At 37.4% G+C, this 27533-nt stretch overlaps 1 protein-coding gene across 2 annotated transcripts; it reads left to right on the top strand.

The window, feature by feature from the left end:
- Positions 1 to 532: 532 nt before the first annotated feature.
- Positions 533 to 27533, top strand: lsr (lipolysis stimulated lipoprotein receptor). Of its 2 annotated transcripts, XM_041792689.1 has the most exons (11): positions 533 to 744; positions 2346 to 2675; positions 9932 to 10051; positions 10322 to 10378; positions 15522 to 15668; positions 15977 to 16180; positions 16329 to 16385; positions 17345 to 17461; positions 21065 to 21353; positions 24888 to 25353; positions 26828 to 27533. In XM_041792689.1, exons 1-11 carry the CDS (start codon positions 705 to 707, stop codon positions 26861 to 26863), a joined length of 1863 nt encoding a protein of 620 aa, XP_041648623.1. In that variant the 5' UTR covers positions 533 to 704; the 3' UTR covers positions 26864 to 27533. The 2 variants fall into 2 exon arrangements, with proteins under 2 accessions (XP_041648623.1, XP_041648624.1); XM_041792690.1 differs by lacking the exon at positions 10322 to 10378 and having other exon boundaries at positions 534 to 744; positions 26828 to 27531.

The raw sequence follows: 27533 nt of genomic DNA, 5'->3' as shown, positions 1-27533 counted from the left end.
CAACACTGGAAATACTCCTTAGCCTACTGTGAAAAAACGGGGGCTTTTTTGAGTTCAGTGAAGCGGGTTACTTTCAGTGTTTATGAGCATACAGGCCTTTAGTCATAAAAAGAATATGTAGGCTATCCCTCAACATCTTCACCGAAACGTCGAGATGCCGACAGAACTGATTCATGTGGTTAGTTGGTTACTCATAGATTAACCCCAGGTATTTTCATCTCAACAAACACTATCCCATACAGGTTGAACATTAACAAACAGAGCTTTGATAGCGTTATCTGTGGCTGGAACGTACCATCAAGCGGGGGGATTTACACGATAATTTACGGCTAACTACCCGCCTTAGCCAGCGAATATACTTAACAAATTTTTTTTATAGTTTCACATCTTCTACGGCTTTAAAAACTAGTGTTTTTAGATCAAAGTCATCACATTTGACATAGAAAGAGACCGACAATATTATCACACCCCTGTTTTTTTTTATAACCTGTTTTCAACGCTTCACCTGTTGTCTGCGCGGCTGACGTAGGGCGGGCAGGTACTCCTTTAACCTACAGCGTAGAAGACACAAAATGGAGTTGGAACTACCTGGTTGAGCAAAGTGCGGTTACGTTTAATAAAATATGTAACTTGTAGTATTGTTAGCATAGTTAGCGAAATAGTGAAATTTACAAGACTGAGACTCCGACGAAAAAGGATAAAGGATGTTTTGGACGTTATTCATCGCCGCCTTGATGGCGACAGGTAAGTTTGTATTTTTTCTCAAACAGGGTGGGCCCTCTTCCGTATATCTGTTGGTAGATTTTTCCCCATGACATCTAGATATCGTTACAATTTTGACTCTTTTCGATGTACTTTCTTTTGTAAGCTAGTTGTTAGTTGTTAATATCAGTGCAAGATTTAGTTTATTTATCATGTGAAATCGCATTTATGGTGAATTTCCTTGTGACAAAGCAGTTGACCCTAAAACATTAATGAACCATACAAGTGCTGTTAGAATTTTATTCTACAGTTGGACTGCTTCTTTTGTTCCAGCAACATACGACTTCAAAACATCGCGAGAAAACAATACATGAATATATTCTGACATTATTTAGCGAAATTGGGTATAATTAGAAACCGCTATGATCCAGGGCGTTATCCGTATGCCGTTTTCTTTCCGAGAATCAAACGGTTCCCTGTGCTGTATGCTTGTTCAAACTTAGTAATAGGGCTTTTACATTGTACAGGGAAACTTTGAAGTTTGACTCACAGCAGGTACTGAGGGGTGGGGGATGTTTGATAGAAACCCCCTCAGTAAAGCAGATCCTTAAGGAGAAAGGCATGAAATTGAGATAAACAACACCAAAACCCCTCAAATTTAGCCTAGATACTGAATTTTTTATTCTTGAATAATAAAAATATTAAGGGTACTCTTATCATTATGACCTCTACAATCCCACCGATCATTATAGCAATATCATATTTTTATGGTGCTAAACATACTAGCACACCGAAAACATTAGGTGTTTTTGGTGACTGATAATCCACTTGAGGGCGATCATTTATAAGATTGTATTCAGAATTTTTTTTTAGTTTTTTTTATCATATTGATAAGAGGTATCATAAAAGTGTGTATCAAATATGGAACAACAGGCTGTAAGTTAGGGGTTAACGGGATGGAAGTACATGTATTATGAAATGTGTCAGTGTCGTCGTTTCATTTGTGGTTGATATTATTAGTCATGGTCATGGTTTGGATTTGTGTGCAGCCTTGTCATGTATAAATGCTTAGTCTAAAAAACTACCATTAAGCTTAATTTCTTGTTAATTCTTTATGTTAATAGATAAAGCCATTGCTGAATGACAACAGAAGCCCAATTCCTGTAAGATAGTCAGTATTGAAATAAGTACTTGGAGAAAAGTCCTCTTAAGTCAGAGGAAACGACTGTCTCTGCAGACAACATGCAGACATATCCAGTAATGTCTGACTGAAAATTACTTCCTATGAAAAGCAAAGACTTTTGAAAAGACCAAACAATGAGTCTTATTGTGAAATGCAAGCCAGGTAAAGAAAATTCATCATCAGCATTCAAGGTATGCGTATCGACCGTAATTAGCCCACTTGTAATGGTAGGGTCAGAAACAGAGAGCATGTCTGAGGTGACTCATCACACCCACTCAGTGATACCAGCGGTGGGGAAATAGTGTTTGTTATGTACCACACCCACATCGGTAATTCAAACTAATTTGAAAATCTTACTCAATATCACAAAATCTGAGTACCATTTCAGAATGACATTTGTTATAATTGTAGTTTAATTCTCAGTGTCTCCAGGTTATAACTTTTTGTTTTTTCTCTGTAGAGTCCATCCTGGCCATTTCAGTCCAGACCACTACAAAGAGACACATTGTCATCCTCTTCCAGCCAGTCACACTCACCTGTACCTACCAGACAAGTTCCACCCAGCCTCCTGTTGTTCAATGGAAGTACAAATCATATTGCAGGGACCCCATCCAGGCTGCACTGAATCCCAGCAGCGCAGAGAACATCTTATCCCAGAACAACCCCAACTATGACCCCAACATTGAGTGTGCCGACAGCCAGAGGACGGTGCGTATAGTGGCCTCCAAGCAAGGCACTGCTACCACTCTCGGAAAGGAATACCAGGGTCGCCAGATCAGCATCCTGAATGGTGAGTTGACTTTTTCTATGTGTGTGAATGTCATTTTAATCCCTTGAGCCCCTTTTACACTTGAAATACAGTTTGAGGACACAAGAGTTTCTAACTGCCTTTTACACATTTCACATTAATCTCACAGGGGAGGATTGACAGTGTCTTTTGCAAATCCATAAATTCTAGTTTTCCATTTGAATTAGATAAGGAAAGATGTTTCCAGTTTTTTAAACACAAACAAACATGCCGCCTTTGTTGTTTGTCTGCTTTTTTGTTTGTTTTCCCTCTGTCTTTTTGTCTTTCTTTCTTCATCATGGTCAGCAGGGTAGCCCTCAGAAATGATCAGGCCGTGGACAATCCAAGTGAATGAGCCGTTTGGAGCTTAAAATCATAACAGATCATTGTTGTGATCATATGTTCCATAGAAAGTTGCCTCAGTTTCTGTTCTTCTCTTTCTCGGCATGCTGATGTATGTAGGTCATTACTAGGCTATGAAGCCTGATATTTCTAGCCAGATGGTTTAGTTCTATTGGCTCATCCACATTGTGAATATTACAAAAAGGCTAACTCAGTCTTAAAAATAAATGGTTTACAATTTTAAACAGGCTACATTTCACTGAAGAAATAATTAATAAAATCTGTATTTATGTTGCTTTCATAAGAATGACGATTATTTAGGTTAAAAATAAGTTACGGTTGTTGTAGCTAAATTTACATGGACTATGCTTTAACTGAACCATGGGCCCACAGTGTGGGTGGGCACCAGAAAGCTCTTAAGCCTGAGCCTCAGTACTATTTAAATATTATTTATTTCATAATCTACACCTTCATAACATGGTTATAGTATTTTTGTGTGTGATTAAGAGTTAGAAGTGTTTTAGAATAAGGTACACCATGATAATAAAAAGATACAAGGCCTGTCTACTCTTTAGTCACTAAGGCAGAGAGAGACAAATATATAGATATAGAAATTTTGTGATGATAACTACAGTGTACAGGTCCATATGGAGCTGTTAAGTACAAATTTTCCTCTGTTGCCATCATTCCTTTCATTCCAACCCCAACTACCTGACCCAACAGACATTTGTGATCACTTTATTGCAAATAATCTGTAAAGCACAAACTTGGCCATGGCTAAACTTAAACCTCTGTTATACTTATTACCTCTTAATATTTCTTAACAAGTATGTCGAGTCAGTTGAACTAATCAAGTTTAAGTATAATAGTTTAAATAGTGCTGAAACAGTTTAAAATTTGCAGCTGAAGACTGTGTGTGCAAGTAATGAAATATTATTTGAAGAAGTAAGGCCACATTGAGCACTCGTACCCATCCAGTAAAAAGCAAATCTAAATATTATCTGTAACACATGATGTGACCATTCTAAATATTACCTCTGACCATTCTGTGACACATGGCTGTGCAGGAATTGACCTCATTCTGGTTTTACTGTTGTCCTGATTAATATTTAACTTTTATTGACAGACAAAGCAGTGATCTTTGTAGGCTATTCCTACTCAGACCTGTATGCTACACCCTGAAAGAGAGAGTGAGGGGGTCTGACTGTGGATCTTAACTGTCAGGTTTAGATCAGGTGTGGCAGATCTGAAACCTGTACCGTTATACCATAGTTAATGGTGACAATGTGCCAGACCTTTGTTTTTGCAATATGGATAAAATGCAATAAGGAACATAAGTAGGGCTGCAAAAATTTTGAAATGTTTTAATCCGGAATAATCTCAAGATTTCTGTTGTCAATCACAATAAAATGCATCCTATGCATAGCATTTTAAAAAAATGCGCTATCTTGCATTATAAACTGTTTTGTGCCCCCTTGGATTTTTCTACCGTCTTAAACTAACAGCAGTTGACTTCCTGTTTTGATACAGACCTGCTTTTGGCTTGATTGAAGATTTTCATATGAACTTAACCATGGAAAAAGGAACGTATGGACAGAAAAGGAAATAAGTGAACAGTAAATAGGTAAATGTTTGATAATACAAGATTCAGCTTCCTTTTGACTTGTTCACTGAGCTGTCAGTGAGTTTTTTAAATGAAGAATGTGACATTAAGGAGCAGTAGTGGACTTACTTGATATCATTGTAGCAGCAGGGAGACGCTGACCTGGCTTAACCAGTGTTTTTGGAAAGCAGCAATAAAATGGGATTAATCTCCATTACAAAAAAATGAATGCAATAATTGTGGCTCATAGTTAACCGTCATTAATGCAATTAATCTCGACAGCCCTAAATCTAAGTATTTAAATAAACAGTGGTTCACAGTGAAACTGTGAAAATGCATAAAGTATGTGCAACTACTTTATCATTTTGAAAAAAAGGTCATCATGTTAGCACAAGGTAAGAAATTAGTACACATTTTTATAGCTAATGTTATAATCATAATTATGCTAATAAACAAATATTTTTGAGCCCCTAATAATGGCTGTACTCTGAATAAAATGACTAATTTATAAATAGTACATCATATTTTTGTTAAACTCTTGAAGCTGAAAGTCCCCTATTTAGTCCATGATGATTGTTTCATTTCTAATCCTTAAGATAGAGGTAAAATGCTGAAAATAGAGTGATTGCTCAAATAACTACTGCCCTGACTATGGGTCTCTACTGAGTGTGTTAGCTGAGTTTTAACAGATGTCAGAGAAGCTGCCATCCTTATTTCCTCCTAAAAATAATTCCTTAAATGTAGGGTTTTAATGACAAAAATACATATACAATATGCAAAATGTTTTTTTTTCTGTTGTTGTTTGCTTGTTTTAAGATACAGCTGGTAAAGAAAACCGAAAATGTTCAACATTTTAAAAAGTTGCATTCACATAGACTGAAAAATGTCACAGGTTTAGTTAGGAAACTGTTATGTGTCTCTCTCTTGGAACTTGTGTGAGTCAGCATGCCCATTTCTGGTTTTCTTTGTTAGTACTGACTGAAACCAGTAGTGGATCATCTGACAGGAAAGTGTCGACCACATGCTGCATAAAACTTCGTTTGTGTAACGCTTTATTGTAATTGTTGTTGCTGTAATGGAACTGTTTTTGCAACACATATTTAAACATATTAAAACAGCTGTGTATCAGCATTGCTCCACACTAATCATACAATGACTTGCATAAAACCTGGCCCATTTTGCAATGTTACAGCCTCACATAGATGAATCTTGGCTAAGTTTTCTATGACATTAAAAAATCAAGACAAGATCTGCAGTATGTAGGCTTGTTTTGTGTTGGTTCAACTATATACCACAGTTGGGCTCCAATCAAGGTGTAAAAACATCTCAGCAAAGACAGAGAGAAATGGAAGGCACCTGAGCTAAATTTTAAGTGTTGCTGCAAATGGTCTGAATGCTTATGTCCATTGGTGTAGCACAGGGGGGAAAAGGGTACTAATTACCCTGGTCCACAGTATGGAGGGCCCTTGAGGAGCCTGCAATGAAAACTGTGTTTTTATTTTTTCTTAGCTGGGTGGGGTGGGCGATATATTGAGTATACACTATATACCCATCAAGAAAACCTTCCTCCACAAATGCGCGTTTTTGTATCAGCAGAGGAGAGAGGAGGTAAACACTATAGGTAAACGGAGCAGCGTGGCAAGTTAACTGCTAGTTATCTGTGTTCAGAGACGGACAACGAGAAACAGCGCTGGGTTTGTCATCTGCCAGTTGTTCAGCTTTAAAAAGGAAGAGGTTGAACTCACGCAATATTAATTAAAATACGCTGCAAGATGACTCCAAAAGCAGTAACACAACACGTTGCTAAAGACATGAGCCCAGTGTTGTTGAAAAGCCAGGATCTAAAAATTTCATTAAGACATTTCATCCAGAATACGAGATTTTCCTGGGCCCAAGGATTGTGCTAAAAACTTTCTGCCAGAGGCATACATGTCAGAGAGACGATGGCCCAGCAGCGGACAAATGTGATCCACTTCTTCACAACCTTATCTCAGCCTAACAGCTCAAAACACCGACTATGCAGAGTTAAAAAGTTCCTGCCTCCAGACAAGCTTTTTCCCCCCATGATCACACAAGAGAGCTTCTTAAATAAGCTCTAAAGATGCTCCCATGTTATGAACATGTCAGAAACTGGTCCAGCGTTCATCAGCACATATAACAGACTAATATGATCACAGCTGTGAGCCTGAATGATGGACTAGACTGCAGGGTTTTAGCCATCGGCTGCATGCAGGATTGGTGAGTTTTGTGTAGGTTTGCTTCACCCTTAATGAGGAAAATAATCATTTTATAGTCAGCAATAGTAAACATAACACAGAAAATATTTCAGGACTGTCCATACACTGTAAAATACAGAGAATTTCATGATTTATGTATTTTTGATTTATTAGTAAAAGTTTGAATGAAGCCCTTTCTTTAAAAAAAAAGAGAGTGTTCAATTTGAATTTATATTGATTTTGGCCCTTTCTGCATAAAATTTTATTAAAAATCCAATAGAGCAGTCTATTTTAATCACCAAACTAGTGTCATTTGAAGCTGAATTAAACATTATTCAGACACCTAGAGGACATTTCAAAGTATTGCGATAGGTATATATCATTTATCAGGATATAGTAAAAATATATCAGGATATCAATTTTAGGCCATATAGTACAGCTCTAGTTGTTAGTGTCATTATTGAATCAAAAGCGACTAAATGAATCGGTCAACAGACTGAAATTTGTGTCAAATAGAGTAAAACCCTACCCTGACTAAGCACTTTGGTATAAACATGCGTGTAGCACAGAGGGGAAAAGAGTACTAATTACCCCGGCCCACAGTATGGAGGGGCCCTTGAGAAGCCTGTTATACCAGGTTTTTTTTTTTTTTTTTTTTTTTTAGTTGTTGGTGTCATTATTGAATCAAAAGAGACTAAATGAATCGGTCAATAGACTGAAATTTGTATCAAACAGAGTAAAATAAAATACTGGGGGCCCCTACTCTTCAAAAATGTCAAAACAGTGTAGTCCAGCTTTGTTAAATAATGCAAGTAAATTTAATTCAAACATTGTAAAGAATATTGTTCATAGTGGTTCAAAAATCCATTTACATGCATAGGTATTTGTGAAAATGAAGCATTTGTTGGTTAGCTAGCCGATTAAGGCGGGCCCTGTGTAATATTCTTTCTCGGTGCTCAAAATCCCTAGATACACCCCTGAGATATTTCTGGGGTTTTTTTTGTTTTGTTTTTTTTTGGTGAATTGACAAAACTTTCCAAAATTCTATTTTCTCTTTGTCATGATGGGGTACTAAGTGTAGACCAATGAGAATATATAAATATATATATATATATATATACATATATATATATATATATATATTTTTTTTTTTTCCAACTGTAGCGCTGGGCTGTAACAAAAAAAAGTGTGGAGGGTCTGAATACTTTTTAAATGTGCTGTAGCCTATATCGTAGTGCATTTATCGCTTTATATTTATTTATTTATTTATTAAGTTTATTTGATAGGGAAAATGCAAATTACATAGTAAAACTTCAGCCTGTTACAAACAAGCTAAAAATAACTGATGTTTCACATATAGAGATTATAGCTTTTACTAGTTTCCATTTCCTGTTCCTAGTTGGGCTTTTAGAAAATGAAAATGAAAGAAGGTAAAAGTAAAGATATCAAGTTTACATAGAGATTGCATAAAGACTATGGTGGCATGTGTTGTTGTCATCAACAGTTTTTATAAGATCAGGCATTTTACTTAAATATATTTTGGGGGAAGTATTGTACCTCACTACATTTTGAAAAGCATCAAGTACAGAATTAAAAACTACTAAAAGGACATCCAAGCTTTTTGGCTACAGAATGAAACTAGCCAGTGGATGAGCTTTGACAACATATGAAGGTCAGCAGCACATACAGGCAGAAGGAATCCACATTTCATCCCAAAACAATGTTTACATTTTACTTTAGGTTAATTCACTCCTTTGAATAAACAACCTGGTTGGAGATTCATATCCCCTTGTTGTTATTGCACATCAAGGAAACGTCATATTTTACTGTACAAGTCCCAGTGGGATCAAGTAGCTACTCAGTTCTTAGTATTTTGAGTAAACTTTGTATCATCTACTTTTGACTCGAGGAGATTTATAGACTAGTCAGGGCTGTACACTGCACCATATATGTTGCACCATTGCATTAGCTACAACAAAATTGGTATGTGTGACAAGTTTATGGTTTCTGTATAAAATTAGATATATCTTTGTTGATATTGCAAGTGCTGTTGTCTAAGTCCACTGTTACCCATGGCGCGGGCGGCCCGGGTTCAAATCCGGCCTGTGGCCCTTTGCCCCATGTCTCTCCCCACTCTCTTCCCTGTTTCCAAGTCTATTTTTCATTTGGTTTCAAGATGTCTTATTTAGAGTTTCTGAAATGACATTTTAAAATCCACCTGGACATTTTACACAGACACAAAACAGTCATTTTTAAAATTTTTTATATAATATTAAAACTTGAAATTGTGTATGCATGTGGACATGGCTCCATTACATTTTAAAGCTAAAATATCACAGCCATAACTACATAATTTATAATTAATATATAATAATCTTTTTAGGCAAGAATAAAATTGACATTTTGATTAAGATAGATAGTATGAAATGTGCTACAAGTTTTTTGTCTTGTGCTGTAGCACCAGAGCTATAATCTAAAACAGCTCTGCTAGTACTTTCACTAGTACTTTAAAGTAAATGCTCTCTCACTTGAGTGCAGTAGTTTTGTACTTTTTTCCACCTCTGTATTTCTGAAACTATTGTTTACAATCAAATGCACACTGTAGAAAATAAAAGGGAATTGTAATTGTCCAGCACCGCACTATTGAGCTCTGTTAGCTCATCCAATAATCGAGTCCTGCCTCGACAAGCTGACATCAGAGGTTTGCAGCATTTACCGTAGTTCATTCATTAATTTTATAGCATCTTCAAACACAGACAGTGGTGCTGCTGCAGAAAACAGACACACACTCTTGTTGCATTTAGCATCAGTAATACACAGCAGATTTTTTTCCATATCAGTGAAAAACAAAAACAAAACTTAGATTTATTTTGCCTTCAAAAAATGAATGTGGATACACAGATGGTGTGTGAAACATGAAAACAGCAGAAAGATTGAGAAACTTTCTTTTTGAAGCCTTAAGGCAATACATTTTGTTTACCTACCATACTTTGCTATGTTAACGAACATTAATTTCACACAAACTCACAAATTTTCTTTTACTGCGCAGACTTGATTGTTGACTTTTTGCAATTTGCTGATTGTTTCTTATCTTCAAGATGCTGAGTTGCACTTTGGGCAGACAGCGTGGGGTGACAGTGGTGTGTACATCTGCTCTGTGATCTCGCCCACGGACGTTTCAGGAAACAATGAAGACTACACAGAGCTAATTGTTCTTGGTGAGTAACCTGTGAAACGTATGTGGTTAGGCCTTGTTTTGTCCTCTCCTCTCGCTTTCCTTCTCTTCACTTTTGTCTCTTGATTAACCGAGGGTATTCAGGCTTACAGCACTTACTCATATTGGTAAATCTTGATGAGCAGGCAAATGTACAGTTTAGGAAAATACTTCCCACAAACCCTAACAAATACTTCGTTTTTTAAAAATTGTAGGCTGAAAACGTAGATGAACAGCACTTTAAAGTAATTGTGGCTTTATCTTTCTTTCACAGAGAGAAAGTCAGATACTACTGACCTCCTGCCTGAGATTGACTTACTGGTTATGGAAGGTAGTACAAGCCACTTTATGTAGTTCAGTAATGTTCTAAAGCCAATAATAATAATAATATTGACAGAGCTAATTACAACTGAAATGTTTGACAAGAAATCTGTTCAGATTAGAAATATAAATTATGGAGATTCTTCTTTTGTTTTATTTTCAAATCTCATGAACAGTCAGAACAGAGCAGTTTACCTTTGCAGTTTTAAACCGGCATAACACGGTCTGACACTAAAAAATAGCCTACATTGCTAATACCTGAAACTGAGGTATGGTAGCCACTCTCCTCTCTGTCTGGACAAATTTTAGGCTGGCCTCCTCCTGCTTGCATGCTGCTTCTTTAAATAGCCGAAAAAACACCTTTATCTCCCCCATCTTAAGAGCTGATGTATTTTATTCAAGACATGGTGTTCCAGATTCAATTTAATACCACTTTTTAGGCTTAAAATCTTTAAATATTTAATTTCTGTCACTTCTCTGGTCTCAGGTATTTTGCCGTATTGCGTTTCTCTGTGAGGGAGCGGCTGGGGCCTGTTACTTGATCACAGTTGTTTTCAGATTCATGTTTATCAACACCTGCTTGTTCATGCGCTGTTATTGGCCAGCTACACACGTTTTAACAATTACATTTGGACCTTGTCATGAAATAATTTCTACAACCAAATTTGCACTTGTTTCTATGCTAGTTTATTAACTTATGGCCAGTGAGCGTATGCTCCTCCTACAGTCTGAGTTTTTTTTTTTTTTTTTGTCAAGCCGTCAGTCAAAGATAGGCTAGGTACTACATTTTGGTTGAATTTGATTAATGATGCTGATGTGTTTTGATTAGACTTTGTCCGCTTTAGGCCTCTTGCCTGTGTCCCTGAACTCTGGCAGACAGTGACAGTGAGTAACACAGGCAGGCGAGAGAGGAGGCACAGGAATGTCTCCTTCTCTTTGACATCTCTTCTGTTGACCCATGATTGGTTCTCCCCAGTCACCTCAGTGAATACCAAGCATGCTGTCTGGAGGTTATTTTCTGTGATACTAAAGCACGGTCATCACTAACAGTTATCATGATACTTAAAGATAAGAATGTTATGATAACTCTGGGGAAATTTGATCATCGTTAATACCCGTAACCATTTCATCTCTACTTTGGACCTACCACAACCTCTTTCTGGAGAAATCTCAACTTAAATTTTCAAAATTGTTCAAAACCACAGCATTGAATGAGATGTTGCAGTTTGGCACATCTGTGACAAAAGACTAAAGAAAGAGACAGGACAAATCAAGTATGTTTAAAAAGTGCATTATTGCAGAAAACCTGTGAGGAAATCCATGCATACATTATAGTTAACTCACTTTCCTGTGACAATATGTAAATACTGACTGCTTTCTAGTGAGGCCAAGAAATTATCACATTATCATGAGAAAAAAAAGCCTTTTTATCCAAAGATGATGAGATAAATAGCTTGAGCTCTCTAGTACACAATTGAAATGTACTTTGAAGTAAAACGGCCCACTGCTCGAGGTTATTCAGGTACTGTGCTTTTTGAAATGTTTTTCTTTGTTAAAAAGTTAGAATGTTTAGTTAAGCTTCTAAAATACAAAAGAATCTCCACTTAAGATCAAAATTTGAATGTGCAAAGCATAAAATAAAGCAGCAGCAATTACTCATTTGGATCACATCCCTGTTGTCAAACTTCCTGTTCTTGAGAAAAAGCTCAAAGCAACATAAACTCTGCAGGTTAGGTAGGCTACATACTCTTCTTGTATTTCTCTCCTTTCCTGTATATGCCACTGGTTTTCTTTTAAGCATGGCTGAATACCTTAAACTTTCTATTCTGCAGCTGCCTGTTTACCACAAAATTAGACTATGCACAAATTTCCTCATCAATGACAAACTTAATAATGTTTTCTCATTGTGGTCTGTCAGTTCAGCTGTTGTTGTCTTTTCTTCATGGCATGTGCTGCTTGATCTGACATGCAGAGATGAAATAATGCCCGAGGCACAAAGACAAACCGGCTTTACTAGTTTAACAAAAACTTTAAAAACACTCCATTTAACTCTGTAGACAGCATGTTTTCTTGATCTCAGTGACAGAAATTAAATCTGAGAATCTCACACTGATTTTAAGAGAGTTGCTGCTAAGAGAGTTGAAATTTAAACTCTATGATTCTAGCACTAATCCAACTATAGAGTTGTCTGTTTAGATAATGAGAAGAAAAGTAGAAGGCCCTGGTACTGAACTTTGCTTCATTTGTTGTTTTAATTGCCACAAGTTGCTAGCAACGGTCTGGAGACAGTCTAAAAGTGAAAATGGTTTATTAAACTGATAGTGTTGTTTGCTATTTTTATCAAGAACTCAGCTGAACTGTTCTGTTGAAAACCTACATGCACCATGTGTCAAAGCCTCATCCTGTCTCCACTCCACCTTCATATTTCAGTTTAACTCTGGCTGAAGGTTCTGAATTCTCATAATGAAGAGCTTTGACATACAATGCAATCTTCCCACAAGAGCGACATTAAACATGCAAAACAAACATTAAAGTGACCCAAATATTTAGCATTGTCTTTATTTAATTATAAACTCCTTCACGCTGTCAAAAGTTTACAAATATGATGGTTATATTTCAGTAACAAAATGTGTCCAGCATATTTCTCAAATTTTGAAAGTGTCTCCTCTTTTATTGTGGCAGTTGACGCACTTGAGTCATCAACTGTATTTGTAGAAGGGCCAGCTTTTCCTAAACAGGCACTTTGGGGGCCAAATTTTAAAATATAAGAAAAATTTTTTAAATGGTTTTGTTAACACATTTTGGTTTAAATATTTTTATTTTCTTTCAAATCTATGTATTTTTAGTCTCTAAGGCCGGCCACACACTACAGGATTTTTAGCCCGATTTGGGGCAAGATTTGCCTCCCCCTGATGATCGTGGGGGCGTATACCGACTAGAGCCTCGTCGCAAACGATTATTTGTCTGAGTAGTCTGCATGTGTGTGGTGTCAACACGATTAATTTACTGCTCCAAATCGTGTTGTAGCCTCCCAAACCCTGAATCGTAAATATCAAACATGTCTGATATTTACAATTCTAGGTCGTAGTGCCGCTGACAGAGTACCCACAACAACCAATGAGAGCGAGCAGACCAGGTAGCATCACCAGACAAATCATAGTACTTTCACCGCTCATAACCATGAACACAACTGTACTTTAATTCCAGCCAGGATTTCGTCCTGAGTCTTTCCCCTGTTTTATGATTGTTGCTGCACTTGTAACGCATGCCAGGACACTCTGTTGTGGAGAGACAGCAAGACAGTATCAACAGACATCTGTGGGTTTTTTTCTGAAGTCACGTGATCACGCGAGGTCGTAGGCAGGTTGGCAGGTGTGTGGTCTCCAGTGATCTGACAATCTGGCTGAGTCGTCTAGTGTGTGCGTTCAGAGGATTAAAGATGAAAAATCTTTGGAAATTGTCTTAAAGTCTGTGGTCTCCCACGGTTTTAAAATCATTTCAAATTAAAAAATCATTTAGTGTGTGGCCAGCCTAACAATGAGTTCAGTCTCTATATCACAATCAGCCACAAGGGGGTGATCAAGATATTTTAGCTATTTGCAGACGTGTCAAGTAACGACGTACAAATACTTTGTTACCTTACTTAAGTAGAAATTTTGAGCATCTATAATTTACTGGAGTAATTATTTTTCAGCTGACTTTTTACTTCTACTCCTTACATTTTAAAAATAGCCTCATTACTCCTATTTCATTTCAGCTTGTTTTCATTCCGGCTTGTCATTGTTCAAAAAAACACACAAAAAACAACAAAAACCTATCCAGATAAATCACACCATCCAGATAGAGTAAACTTGATTGTGGTTGGATGAAAAGTATAAACATAATACCATTCCAACACCCTATTGGTTTGTACATGATCCATCGCACCTGTGCACATGACACAAATCTGTCACGCTCCAGCAAGGAAATAGCAGACGTATGTAGCCTAGTATGAAAATGTCCGTGGCAGAAACTCAAGATAACTTGAGCAAAATGTCCCAACCAAGCACCAGCGAGGAGGTTGGTAGCCAGGAAGACCAATACTTAAAGGCAACTAGTCATTATATCTTCCGCTCCATGAAACACATGTTAATGTTCAGTAATACACATACTGTATATGGTTCTTGAATGTATTTGCGTTGTACTAAGATATGTTCATTTTCAATGGGCATAAATGCGGCTGAAACAGGTGCATCCCAAATTTTTCAACATTAACATTTTACTGTAACATTATAGTCATTATGGCCTTTAGAATAATGTTTTTTTGGGGGAGGTGGGGTAGTGCATTATAGGCCCCTTTGGCGCGGCCTAAGCTTTTGTCCTTAATGGCATTTCCCCCCCCTTACATTACTTTTACTTTTATACTTTAAGTAGCTTTGAAACCAGTACTTTTACGCTTTTACTTGAGTAAAAAGCTTAAACCCTAGTATCTATACTTCAACTTGAGTAATGAATGTGAATACTTTTGGCACCTCTGGCTATTTGTGTGGCTGTCATGTTGTCTATCTGGGTTTAATGCTAATATGCTGTATAGTAAGTGAAAAAACACAAGCAGGAAAATTGCACTGACTCCCAAAATGCCTGAAGCCAAAATTTACCACAGAAAACAGCAGGGGTTTTTTTGGTTTGCTTTTTTAAAAATCAAGAATGGACTGATAAATACGCGTTTTACATGCATTATATTGGCTAATAATGGCTGACAGGTGGATTTAGGAAAAATGTATGACATATAAAATCATTCCTGATTAAATTGTTTCAATCGCAGGTTTTTTTGTTTGTTTTTGAGTCTTTTTAATAACTGTAGGGAGTTAATATATGTATTGAAAAAATGAACCCAAAACACCAAAACAGATTTTTCCTCTGCACAAGTTTTGAATTTGATAATGTTCCTGGGGCTGGATGGGAAGATTTGGGGGGATAATGTGGCCCTGGGCTGCCAGTTGATGATCACTGGTTGAAGAGCAGATGCTCCTTTTGAAAGTGTCAGTACTTTGTTATACTAGTTTATATTAGTTAAAATAACAGATCAATAACATCAGTTTTGACCATAATTTTTGGCGCATCTCTACTTTATATAACCATGTGCTTAATGCACTCCCCTGTTTTCCACACAGACTGGCTCCTTGTTGTTCTGGTTGTTTTCGGCTTCCTGCTGTTGCTGCTACTGATCGGGATCTGCTGGTGTCAGTGCTGTCCACACACCTGCTGCTGCTACATCAGCTGCCCCTGCTGCCCCGAACGCTGCTGCTGCCCACGAGCATGTAAGTTTTAAGGGGTTGCCCTAGGTTTTTGAATTATAGGTTGTTTTATGGGGTATGTGCAATGTTGGGTGCATTGCAAGTTAACTAATATAAGTCAACTGGCTGAGGCTCCTTATTTTACAGGCAGGGAAGAGGATGATATCAATCTCTATCTTACTAAAAACCAGACATTAACAATATTAACACAAAAACTCACACGGGATATACTTAGAGTAATTATATGTATCTCTTGTGTTAGTTTTGTTCAATCTGAAATTAATATTTTTGTGATCCACCACTTTAACCAACTTTGTCTCATTCCTTGTTAGTGTACGAGGCAGGAAAAGCAGTGAAGAAAGGTGTTCCCAGTCAGTATGCACCCACCCTTTATGCTCCCAGTATGTATGCTCAGCCACCATATGGTGGCTCTGCGGTGAACCAGCCTGCTATACCCCTTCTTCCCCTACCAAACGGCGTTGGCCCTGCACCACCACAAAATGGTTACGGACGTGAATATGACGGTGCCAGCTCAAGTGAGTGATACTTCCAATATGACCACACATTTTCAGTGTTGATGTAAAATAAGGTTGAGGTTTCTCTAAAGGCAGAACTGAAAAGGTTTCACAAGTTTCAATTTTGTTTAAATCAGTTAAAACTTTTTGCTTTATTGTGTCTGTGCAGTCGGACAGGGCTCCCAGGTGCCACTGCTGCATGACCAGGACACTGGAGGAGACCACAGTGAGTATAAGAGAGGGAACAAAACAGACCTCTGTGTGACAATTTGGTTTCTTGCTTCCCCATCAGCACCATATAATCTAATAACTTTGTAAGTTCCCACACTCAGATACTGTATGAGACACTCTTAATGTTTTTCACTGTGGTTTTTGCATGACTCAGATCATCAAACGTGAGAACCACCAAGCTGCAAAGCCATGATTATTTCCTCTATTTTTTGTGTTAACATCTATCATGTTCACACACCATTAAAATCTGTTAAATTCCCTATAAAATGTTAAAAAGCAATCTGTATTTTAGGTTTGTTGTGAGATGTGTGGCTGTGTTATTCAACATGAGGTCAAATTTCTGTAATGAAAACCATCACTAAGGATATATAATTAAGTTTTAAAATCATCAGTAATGAGACAGTAGTATCAAGTCGATGATTCTGTTGTACCTTTGAGTGTTAAAAAGTCTCTGTTTTAATTTTCTAATCCTGCAGTTTAATGCCTTAGGATCCTCATGTCTATATCTCCGTCCCTCTCTTAACCAGTGCTCCTTAATATCAAATAAATTGGTATTTAGCTTGTAATATTTTATAGAAAAAGTGATCTGACATAAACAAAAAAACCCAGCATTTTCAGCGTTATAGTAAAACTCAGACCACGTGCCATGAGACACGTCACCGTGCACATTATAGACCAATTAATAAAACATAATTGGAGCGTGAAAATAGGACAAATTATCTGAAAAGCTATTAAACCAGGAAAACAGGCAGTAGCGTTTTCAAAAAGTTTTCAAACTTGAAAGTGTATAAATAAAAAAACATTTTTTAAAGACATCTTGTGCAACATCAACAAGGTAATCCCCTTAGTTCAGGTTATAAAGTTCTTAAAAAGTCGTAAATGTCATGTTTAAAAGTGTGACACAACCCTGCAGTCACAGTTCAAACTGACTTATTCCCTGCTTCCTTTCACCAGCTCGGAGTGGCTACCGTATCCAAGTGGACCCTGAAGGAAACGCAACACGTGCCATTTACTACATGGAGAAGGAGCTGTCAAAACTAGACCCATCCAGACCGGCCAACTACAACCGCTGTGAGTGACTGTTCACTTCCTGGTTTAACTCTGCCGAATGAGCCCTAGACTTCTGTGGGAGAAAGTAAATCAACTTTGTTAAATGTGTTTAGAATTTCCTCTTTACTGCTGCCTGTTTGTTTACATTTTATCTTTAATATTCAGAATTCTCACACGGTGTCAAATGTCTAAACGTAATTAAATATTGACTACCTATGTTATATTTCAGAAACTACGTTACAATTTTTATTTTCAGCGCCTGAGAAATCCCTAATTTTTTTGTAGTTGAAACAGGCTGTGTCTTGTCATAGCAGCTTGTTTAAAGTTATCTTCAGGGATGCACAGATGCATGGGTTTAACATTGTTATCGGACAATATCAGCCTTTTTGACAACGTGGGCAAAAACTGATGTCAGTAACGGATCTTAATCTGTTTTGTTGTATCAATCAATTTCTGGAATCAAACCTAACTGCTGATTTCGAGATAGATTTAATAAAGGGCAGAAGATGTGACCAGTTGGACAAACTCTAATCTGTTTCATGGTCAAAGAAGAGAAAATGCTGGTATTTTTGGAGTGTTACATCAGAAGAATTAATGACTAGAGCATTAGCTTTGAAATCAGCACTATTTTTTTTACATTTGGCTAAATTATTATTTTAAACATTGGTATGTGCATTGGCACTAATTTTTACATTTGATGCATCTATAATTTTTATTTATATAAAAAAAGTCCTTCACTAATATTAAGGTACAGTTATTAAGGTAAATTAAGGTAACAAAGCCCAACTACATGTTAAAAAAAAGTCACAGATGGAGTCTCAGATGTATAAATTGATGTAACCAGATGTTTTGAATCATAAAAATAGCATTTACCAATCCCTCCATGATTCCTGATCTTCTTTTTCTTTGTTGAAGAAAGTTTAGACGCAACTTTAGCAAGACTTAAGCCACACATGAAGATTTGTAAAATCTTTACCAATTTTTCCAGCGTGAGAGACCCCACACATCGAGATAATCATTGATTTTCCAGTTTTGTTCGTATAGTGTGTGGTGTAGAACGAGAGGATCATCTCAGCACACCACACACTAACAGATTCTGTTCACAGACTAGCAGAGTCTCAGCCTGCTGTCATCTCTCAAAAGGCCAAATCTTGCGCAGTTACATGCGATTTTAGAGTGAGGAAGCTACTGTGGTTAGCTGTTAGCTACATACCAAGTCCATTGTGGTTGCCTGCTTGGTGTATATCCTCTCCTTGTCAGTTTATCTGTGGTATGTTTTACAGCACTCATTTTGGTGCTTCAAATCAACAAGTTTCTTCTCATTTTCTGACATCTGTCCAACTTACTGCTTCCTGTCTTGCCATCACCATCAGTGTTTTGGGTACTTCCTCCTTCAGTCAGCCTGTTTACCGGTTGTGTTTAGGAGGGGTCCAAAATGCATCTTTTACCACATCCTAGCACATGTTTGAATACATATCTGAAAGCATACCATAAAAGGAAATGTCAAGACACCTGATAGGAACTTCCAGTATATGATTTCCCCTGTTATGTTTTAGAGGGGAATACCGGTATTTTTTTGAACCTGAGAACTTTTTAACATAACTTGTATGAATGACTAAACAGCACAGGGTACAATAAAATACACAAGCAAAAGTTCAAAGTTGCATCCATTACATGTAAATGTAAATCTGCCAATGTAATCCTACTCTAACGCTACAGCTATTTGTGCAAGTGTCATTTCATCTGGCAGAATGCAATTAAGAGTTGCTGCTGGTCCTGTGCTCCCCAGTTTCTCAGGTTTATTAACTTTTAGTCTAGTACCACACAGTAACACAAAAACTAAGCCAGCAAATACAGTTTTTTATGTTGATCTTACTTCATAAGAAAAAATACTACAGTATGTCTGTAGAACTCAGCCAGCAGCAAAAGAAGAGTATGACTATCAAATGTCTGTCTGATCACTATTATTATCACAGTTTTGTATTAATAAAGTTATCACCTGTAGTTTGTGTACATGGTAGGTTAAATAAAATATTAAAATGAAGAAAGATGATTTTGATTTTCAGTTGTACTAATAATGACCCATGGGGAACATGCACTGCACTGCCAAAAATGTATGCAAGTGCATTTGTCTGTTTTTTTGTGTGTCAAGTATCTCATTGTTTTTATTTTAAGCAACATTGACTGACAACTTAAATGTGCATTTTACTTTAATGTATAAGGCCTGGTTAAAAAAAACGGTGATGGTGCAGATATTTGGTCATTTATGAGCAGACCAAAATGTGTAATGTGCAGGGAAAATGCTCTTCAACAAAATAAAGAAAAAGACCTCACCTGACATAGGTCTGTTGGTTCAGCCTAACACTCCACTAATTTATTAGTATATATGGACAAAATTTACAGTCGATGTATGCTGGAATACACAGGCAAAATATCGAATGTAAATACTGGCATAAATTTTGACATCTGCCGATTACAGTATTTGCCTTTTTAAGATAATATAGCCACCACCGATACCAGACCGATAATATCGTGCATCCCTAAATATTGTCATATCTGTAATTGGCAATGCCTTTCAAATGTTACCAGCTTTTTTTGCAATCTAGTCAGTGCTCTTTCTCTCTCTCTCTCTTAAAATGTCACACCAAAACATTTTGTACTGAAAATTTGATTACCTGAATAATAGCTGAAAATTTAAAGCTTTTAGCAAAGCAAGACCCATATGAGCCCATTGAAGGGGCTGCTGAAATGTCATACAGAAGTAGCTTATAACCTGTTTAGTTCTTCCTCTTTAGTTCTCAGTTTTAAAGCTTGTATTTAATGTAATACATACAAAGCAGTGGCAATTTTAGTAAACTGTGAGCTCTTGCTCTTTGCATTTATCTGATGGTTAAAAAACAATCATTGGATTACTAAAAGTCTCAACAAAACTTAAAAATCTGATACCCTAAGCCAAGTTCTGAAGCATCTTTTTCCTATTTTAAGATGGTTTTTTTTATGAAAGTTTAATCATGATTAAACATAGATTTGTAAAGGAAACAGAGATGGATGCTATTTGTAGTGGTTGTGCTAAGAGAAACACTAAACTTCCTTTAAACAGTTTTTGATAATACTGGTTGGGCAATCCTCTGAAAGTATTTTAACTCCTAATTACTTTTTGAACATTCAAGACAGAATAATATTTTTGTTTTCATCTATCCATCCTGCGTGTGTTCTTTATGTGTTTGCCAGTTGAGGAGATGACATTCTGAATTGATGTTTCATTTGAGTGTACCTGAATGAATCAGTTATCAACTGTACATTCACTTGTTTCTATCACACTGATGTTCTCTGGAACTGAAAGTTTCACCAAGTGAAATCTAAATGTTTGTGTGTGTGTATGTTCAGATTGAAATAGGTCTTAAACCTAAATGACTTTTTAGACTGTATTTGAGTCTTGTGCCCTATAGAGGCCTTTGCTCATCTTTATCACAATTTCTTAAAAAAAATCCACAATACAAATTGAATTAATGCTAACCAATGTAAATATCTATTTGTCAGATCTCTGACTGTGCCTGTTTTCTACCAAAGGCCATAACTCTGTTGTACCATCCACCAACTCTTCTCTGTATTTTTTCTTTTCAGTGGATAACATGAGTGAAGTCAGCTCTCTGCACGATGCCTTGGACCCTCGAGGTCGGGGGGGTCGATCCCAGCCACCACCTCTGGCTACAGTCTATGACCAAGATGAAGCCATGAGCACCATCAGCAGTGTTTCCCAGCAGGGACGCCGGCGTGATGACTACCCACGCCGAGGCTACATGGGGGACCGTGCACGAGCTCGCTCCATGGACAACCTGGACGACATCGGACGCCGCTACGGCCGAGATGACTATGCACCGAGACGTCCTGGTGAACCGAGAGGCAGGAGAGGGTGAGTCTCATTTTAAGTATAATTAAATATTTTTTGAATACGATTTCACTCTGTTCAGCAGAAAGGTGTTTACCGTGGCAGAGCTGTTAGCACCTTACTAGTTTCAATGCTATTAGCTACAAAACAGACTGTAATCACCAGTTTCTTCTTTTGTTCTGATATTAAAAATATTAAAGTCCTGTGTTATTAACAAACATACAATTGAAAATATGCAGCTCAACATCATTTGAATTCTTACAGCCTGTTGCTTCTTTGGCAGGTAAAGCTGTACAATATTTACCAAACTACACACATTTATAATTAGGAAATGTAAGTGTTTTCTAAAAAAAAAAAAAAAAAAAAAAAAAAGAAAGAAAATCATTTTTAAAACGGTATCCACCTAAAAAATTATTGCACCACATCAATGTTTCAAAGAGAAGAGACTGAAGAGATTTGTCAAACCTTTAGTTGCAACACATTTTTAGCACTCTCTACAGAAAACATTGTTCTGCTCCTCGTCTGAAACTTTAAAACCTGAATCATTTCCAAATAATGGAGCCAGAGTTTTTCTTTTTGCCAGCTAGCTCCTCTTCTCCTGAGTTACTCCTGTCTGTCTCTGCATACATGTTGCCTTGCTCACCGCATACAGATATTATTGATAATGAGCAGTAGAGAGATGTGTTTTACGTTTGGATTTTATTCAGACAGAGAGAGAGGAGGGGCAGGGTTACGGGGGGACTTTTCCACTTAGTCTTGTGGCCATGCCAAGCCAAACCAAGCCGTGCTGATTTGCATTTCCATCACCAGTTTGCCCGCACTGAGCCACACTCCAGTGGCCCTGCAGCCCCACCTTCAAGCGCACTGCTCTGACACTGACTTCCTGGGGTCCGATTTGCTAGGGGGGGATTTACCCCCTCTGCCACTGATATCCCTTCCATGATACATTTTCACTCCACATGGAGACGGGGGAGATACATTTTTATCCCTGCAATGTCAGCGTTCACTGTATGACTTAAATGCTTATGAAAAAAAAACCAAAACTCGAGATTTTTGTGCATACTACGGTCCAGTAGTTGTGCACAGCTTCTCAAACTGACGATTAAGATCAGGAAGGACCAGGCACAGATAACAAAAGTTTGACCCTGTCCCTTCTTATAGAAAAAATAATTCTAGACGTTTAAAAAATAAAATGCTGGAGATGTTTGAAACATTTTGTCCATGACGGAGCCTGTCTTTAATTTATGCTGGCACTAGTAAAGCATGCTGTTCTCACTGAGTAATCCAAAATTATGACTGTGTTTATTTTCTGCTCTTTAGAGACCCACAAATCAAAAATAAGGAGGCTGTTCTTTAACTTATATGCAGGAAAATCCTCTCCTTTTGGTGATAAGTGTGAATTGCTGTTTGTTTACTGATCGCGGATAGAGAGAGAAAGGGAGAGAGACAGGGGAGAGGGAGAATGTAAAAAAAGCAGTTTGCAGCGCTGTCAGTCTACAGTTTGATTTTTGCTTTAACATGATGTAAAGTCTTTCAGATCAGACAGAGTAGAGAGATCGAGGAGGGCTCAAAACACTGCGTCATCAGCTCTAGACGCACCCTCAAACAGGTAGCTTGGTTGTGGTAGAAAAGCAAATCCCCTGCTGCGCTGGGCTGCTGTGCAGAGTCAAGCCGGTCCGCACCATGTAATGGAAAAGCCCCAAAACAGTGACAAGAGAAGAAGAGCCAGCAGCTATATGGAAGCATTCTATTGCATAATTTTAACTATAGCAATTTAAAAGATACTGTCTTATACTATATCTTGTTTAAAGATATATCGATATATTTGAAAAACTTGATATATAGCGCCCAGCCCTAGTAAAACTATTTCATCAGATCATATCAGCAGTGTTTTTATATGGATATAGATGAACCTAGGTGTATAATTAAGGCATTGATTTTTATTTGGATGATAATTGTTTACATGACTTGCAATTAATTCCTTTTTTTACACTAGTTTGATGATAACTGTTTTATTTTTCTTAAGGATTTCATGTTCAGACTATGCGTGTATAAAAATTTACGTTTGTGCTACTTATACCAAATATGAACATCTATATTGCCTCATCTCGTTTTCAGATTACACATACAAATCTTTCATCTGTGTCATAGCTGTAGTTGGGGAAATCCCATGACAGAAGGCAACTGGTCTTCTGAGATTTCTAGTGATGCCTCTGTTCCATCTAAGCTCTTGTTAGGAAACTCCCACTACAACTGTGAGAGTGGTCAACACCTTAGAGTACATCACATTTATACTGACGTGCCTGTATTCTGACAGTGGTGGCAACCAATTTGTGTATGGTTTCAAAAGTTTTTTCTTTTTTCTTTTAAGACTGATTTTATTTAAAGCCAGCCTGACCTTTCCCAAGCCTGTGATCATTCTCTCTGAGTCTGGCCTGGCTCATTGACAAGGGGTGAGAGAAAAAATCGATAAAGCATAGTATTGCGATATTTTGCACGGCTATATATATTGTATCGTCCGCCAAGTATTAATTTTTTTCAACTTGATTGCTAATATGATCTGAAGTCTAGGATACTGGATGAATAGCATCAGTTGCTTTTCTGTCTGGATGATGCTGTTGGGCCCTTTGTCCGGTGAGGTCAGCAGAGGTGATGCTCATACAGCAGGGGAAAGTTAGTACATCCAATACAGCAGCACCAAACAATATAGGCATGACACATGAGGTTTGCAAAGAGTGCGGCATGAAAACAAAATACTGCAGTAATACAGTAAAAATGAAGGTAAAACTAATGCTAAATCAGCTAAACAGTTGAAAAATTGGTATAGCAAGCAATATATCGCAATGTATGGTAATGCAATACTCTGTGTATTGCAATATGTTTAAACTCCCAATAACATTGAATCATGGCATAAGTATCTTCTTAATATTGTATCTTGGGGCAACTAGTGATTATTAAATGTATTTAAGGTGTTTAGCCTGATTCAAACCTGACATATTTAATGAAATAGCTGTTAGAATGAAAGTGTTAAACTACAATTCTGAGTTTTTTTTTTTAATATAATATATTTTATTATATTATAATATAACAAAAAATCATCCCTCATGTGGTAGTGAAAAGGTCAGCAACCCAACTCTTAGTTAAACCTGTGATGTAGATCGAGGGCTGTAGCCTCTAGATATGAGGTGCCTTCTCCATTGACCCATCTGAACCAGCACTCCTTTGTTCACTTTTTACTTTCTTGAAACATAATGTGGCTTTATGAAGCATAATTTTTGTTTGTCTGACCTTATTTTAGAGTTTCTGGATATCTGTATGGGCTAACAGTTTCTGCAAACCATGTATTAGCAAAGGCTCTAATTGTCTTGTTTATTACTGTAGTAGTTTTTTAGCACTGAAATGATCTTACCTTCTGCAGCGTAGCAGCTCATATATCACACAGGTTGTGTAGTTAACCTCAGATGCTGTCTAGTCTTTAAAAAAAGCAGCCTTTGTGTCAATACAGAATCTCAGGGCAAATTAAGATACATATAAATTTTCTGGTTTCTGTTTCCTCAGTTCTGATGACGGCTGGAGCAGCAGTGCCCGCAGTGGCTACGACCGAGACTTTGACGACCGAAGACGGCGTGACTACTCCCCTGATGATCGCAGGAGAGATGACAGAGGAGGCTACGGAGGCCTTCCAGGGAGACGCAGCCGTAGCCGTGACGATCTGATGGACCTGGAGAGGGATCAGCGGTTTGGTGGTGCAAGGGGTCGGCGAGATGATTATGATGACAGCTTCCTGCGAGAAGCAATGGAGAGGAAGAAGCTTGGGGAGCAGCAGAGGTCACGAAGCCGTGATCGGCTCGAGAGTGAGAGTGACCGCTCGGATCGGGGTAGGGCGCCACGTGGACCTCCCCCACTTCCTCAAAACCCACCTGCTGGATACCCTGGTCGCCGTGATGATTACCCACCACCTCCTCCTCCCCCGTACAGCGATGATGAGAGTGTGTCGTCTTCTAAGAAAAGCAACCTGCGCAAGGTGAGTCCCCTGACCACCATGGTTGTCATGTAACGGTGTTGTGGTTTCGGAGAGACTTTGTTGGTACAGTTTTCTCAGAATTGTTTTTCAAACAGAATCGGTGCTCACAGAATCATCAAGCAGGTTTTCTCACAGTAAGGATTCCCCTAAAAACCTGAACAGACAGGAAGAGTGGTGGTGTAAGGCTTACTTCTTCAGCTGGTTTTTGCTTTAAGAGACAAGAGAGACAAAACTCTTACTGTGAGTCTTTCCTATAAATAGGAAACTTCTAGTGTCTGATAAGGATAATTTTAAATCAAGTTGTCCGAATAAAAAGCTCAGACAGTCCACAAGGAAGCTGTTCATTGGCTCAAAGATTTTGAGAAAAATATGGTCAGAGTCTTTGTTGTTGATTTGTTTTAACTAGGATGTTGTGGCACACATTTTCAAAATATCCAAAATACACATCAATCTAAATATGCCAGAATTATCACAGCAGTAACATTTCATATGTTGTCCTAAGGCAAGTCATAATACAATGCAAAAAACACAAAACTAAACTACAGGACATCCACTAGACCAGTGTTTCCCAACCATTTTTCCTTGAAGCCCCCCCTACATGCACCTAAGAAAAGTGGAGCCCCCCCAGGACCCAAGAGTGAAGAAAAAGTGATACACTGACACCAAAAATCAACAAAGATTTGAATTGTTTCATTGATAAAACCTAAAAAGAGGCCTGTGAATGCTTTTTATTATCTAAAGACCTTTGCATAAACTACTTACTACCTGTTTTATCATGGTTTTAGTCAATATTTGCACATCTATTTTTGGCAGCCTCAAAGCAGACAAAGCCTCACACCCCCCCTTGAGATCTTTGGCACCCCCCCTGGGGGGTTAGTGCCAGGGTATAAGGGTTTCAAAATAAAAAATAAGTAAATTGCCCTTTAAATGGAAAAAGTATTGTGATGAATAATCATGATCTCAATATTTATCAAAATAATTGTGATTATCATTTCATCTAAAATTGTGCATCCCCATTTTCCATCATCATAAAATGACAAATGAATGAGTGATTCATTTACAGTAGAAGTTTCTACATAAATAACTGACTTGGATAAACCAGTAAATTTAAATTTGGGATCCATGGATCTCCTGCTGTAATGTGTGCCCCCTTTTTTCTCTTAATCTTTTCTTGCAATATAAAGCTGTTCTTCCCTCCATGACAGACTGATGTATCTCACATTCTTGAGACAACAAAGCGTGTTTTCTTGGGATAATTTTCTGGTGATCCAGAAAAAAAAAATTAGCTGGTCTCTGTGATCAGCCAAACACGACATGAGACAACCGTCTTTTGGTTGATTCTTGAGAAAACAACAGGAATTTACAAAACAAGCTATATAGAAGGTAGTTGTGCAAGCCTGCTCAGGGCCTTTGTAGATTCAGACATAAAATATGACTACATTTAAATTAAAGTTTGTTTTCTCTTATTTTACAGAATGGAGCTGTGAGTCGAGAGAGCCTGGTTGTTTAAAACCAATCATTACAGGAGCCGCCTGTCCAACCCTGCAGCTTTTTTTTACTAACCATAAGACTGTAAATACAACTAATTCACTGAGCTAATTTGGATTTATATAGAATTATTTTACTGAACTTTTCATGATGAATGTGTTTGAAAGCTTTTCTTACAGGGAAGAGGTGCACTGATGAAATGTTGCATCTTCTCGTGTATAAAAACATTGTGGCTGCCACAAGTGCCTTAAATTTGTATAGAATTTTGTTTTAGACGTGAAAGTTGACTAGATTAATGATCATGTCTAGATCTTAAGTCATATTCACATTAGTTTAAAGTTTCATGTTTTTTTTTTTTTTTACTTTGTACTTTTAGTCAGCTGATTTACTCATGTTGTTTTGTCTGGGTCTTTAGATTTCCTGCTTTTTATTTGTGTAAAACATAATTTTTTTTAAGAATATAAAAAAACTATGTACATTTAAATGACCTGATTTTAACTTTGCTTTTAGGTGTGTTAGAGTGCTCAGTGTTTTTAAAAACATATACCCTCAGTTAAAATTTGTGTTTGAGTATTTTCATTTATTTTGGTGCCTTTTTAACACAGTTTCAGCTTTAACCAGCATTATGTTGTACAGCCGACCTGATATATGCCCAACATACAAATGTTTATTGTGATGTGATAAAAGTAATT

This window comes from Cheilinus undulatus, linkage group 8, assembly GCF_018320785.1.
Source record: "Cheilinus undulatus linkage group 8, ASM1832078v1, whole genome shotgun sequence".
In the NCBI taxonomy this organism is placed as follows: domain Eukaryota; kingdom Metazoa; phylum Chordata; class Actinopteri; order Labriformes; family Labridae; genus Cheilinus; species Cheilinus undulatus.
This window is presented reverse-complemented; position numbering and strand designations above follow the sequence as displayed.

Coding starts and splice junctions, on each gene's coding strand:
- lsr (XM_041792689.1), top strand. CDS start 705: ATGTTTTGGACGTTATTCATCGCCGCCTTGATGGCGACAG. Junction 2,676..9,931: donor CCAGATCAGCATCCTGAATG/GTGAGTTGACTT, acceptor CTTATCTTCAAG/ATGCTGAGTTGCACTTTGGG. Junction 16,386..17,344: donor GGACACTGGAGGAGACCACA/GTGAGTATAAGA, acceptor TCCTTTCACCAG/CTCGGAGTGGCTACCGTATC.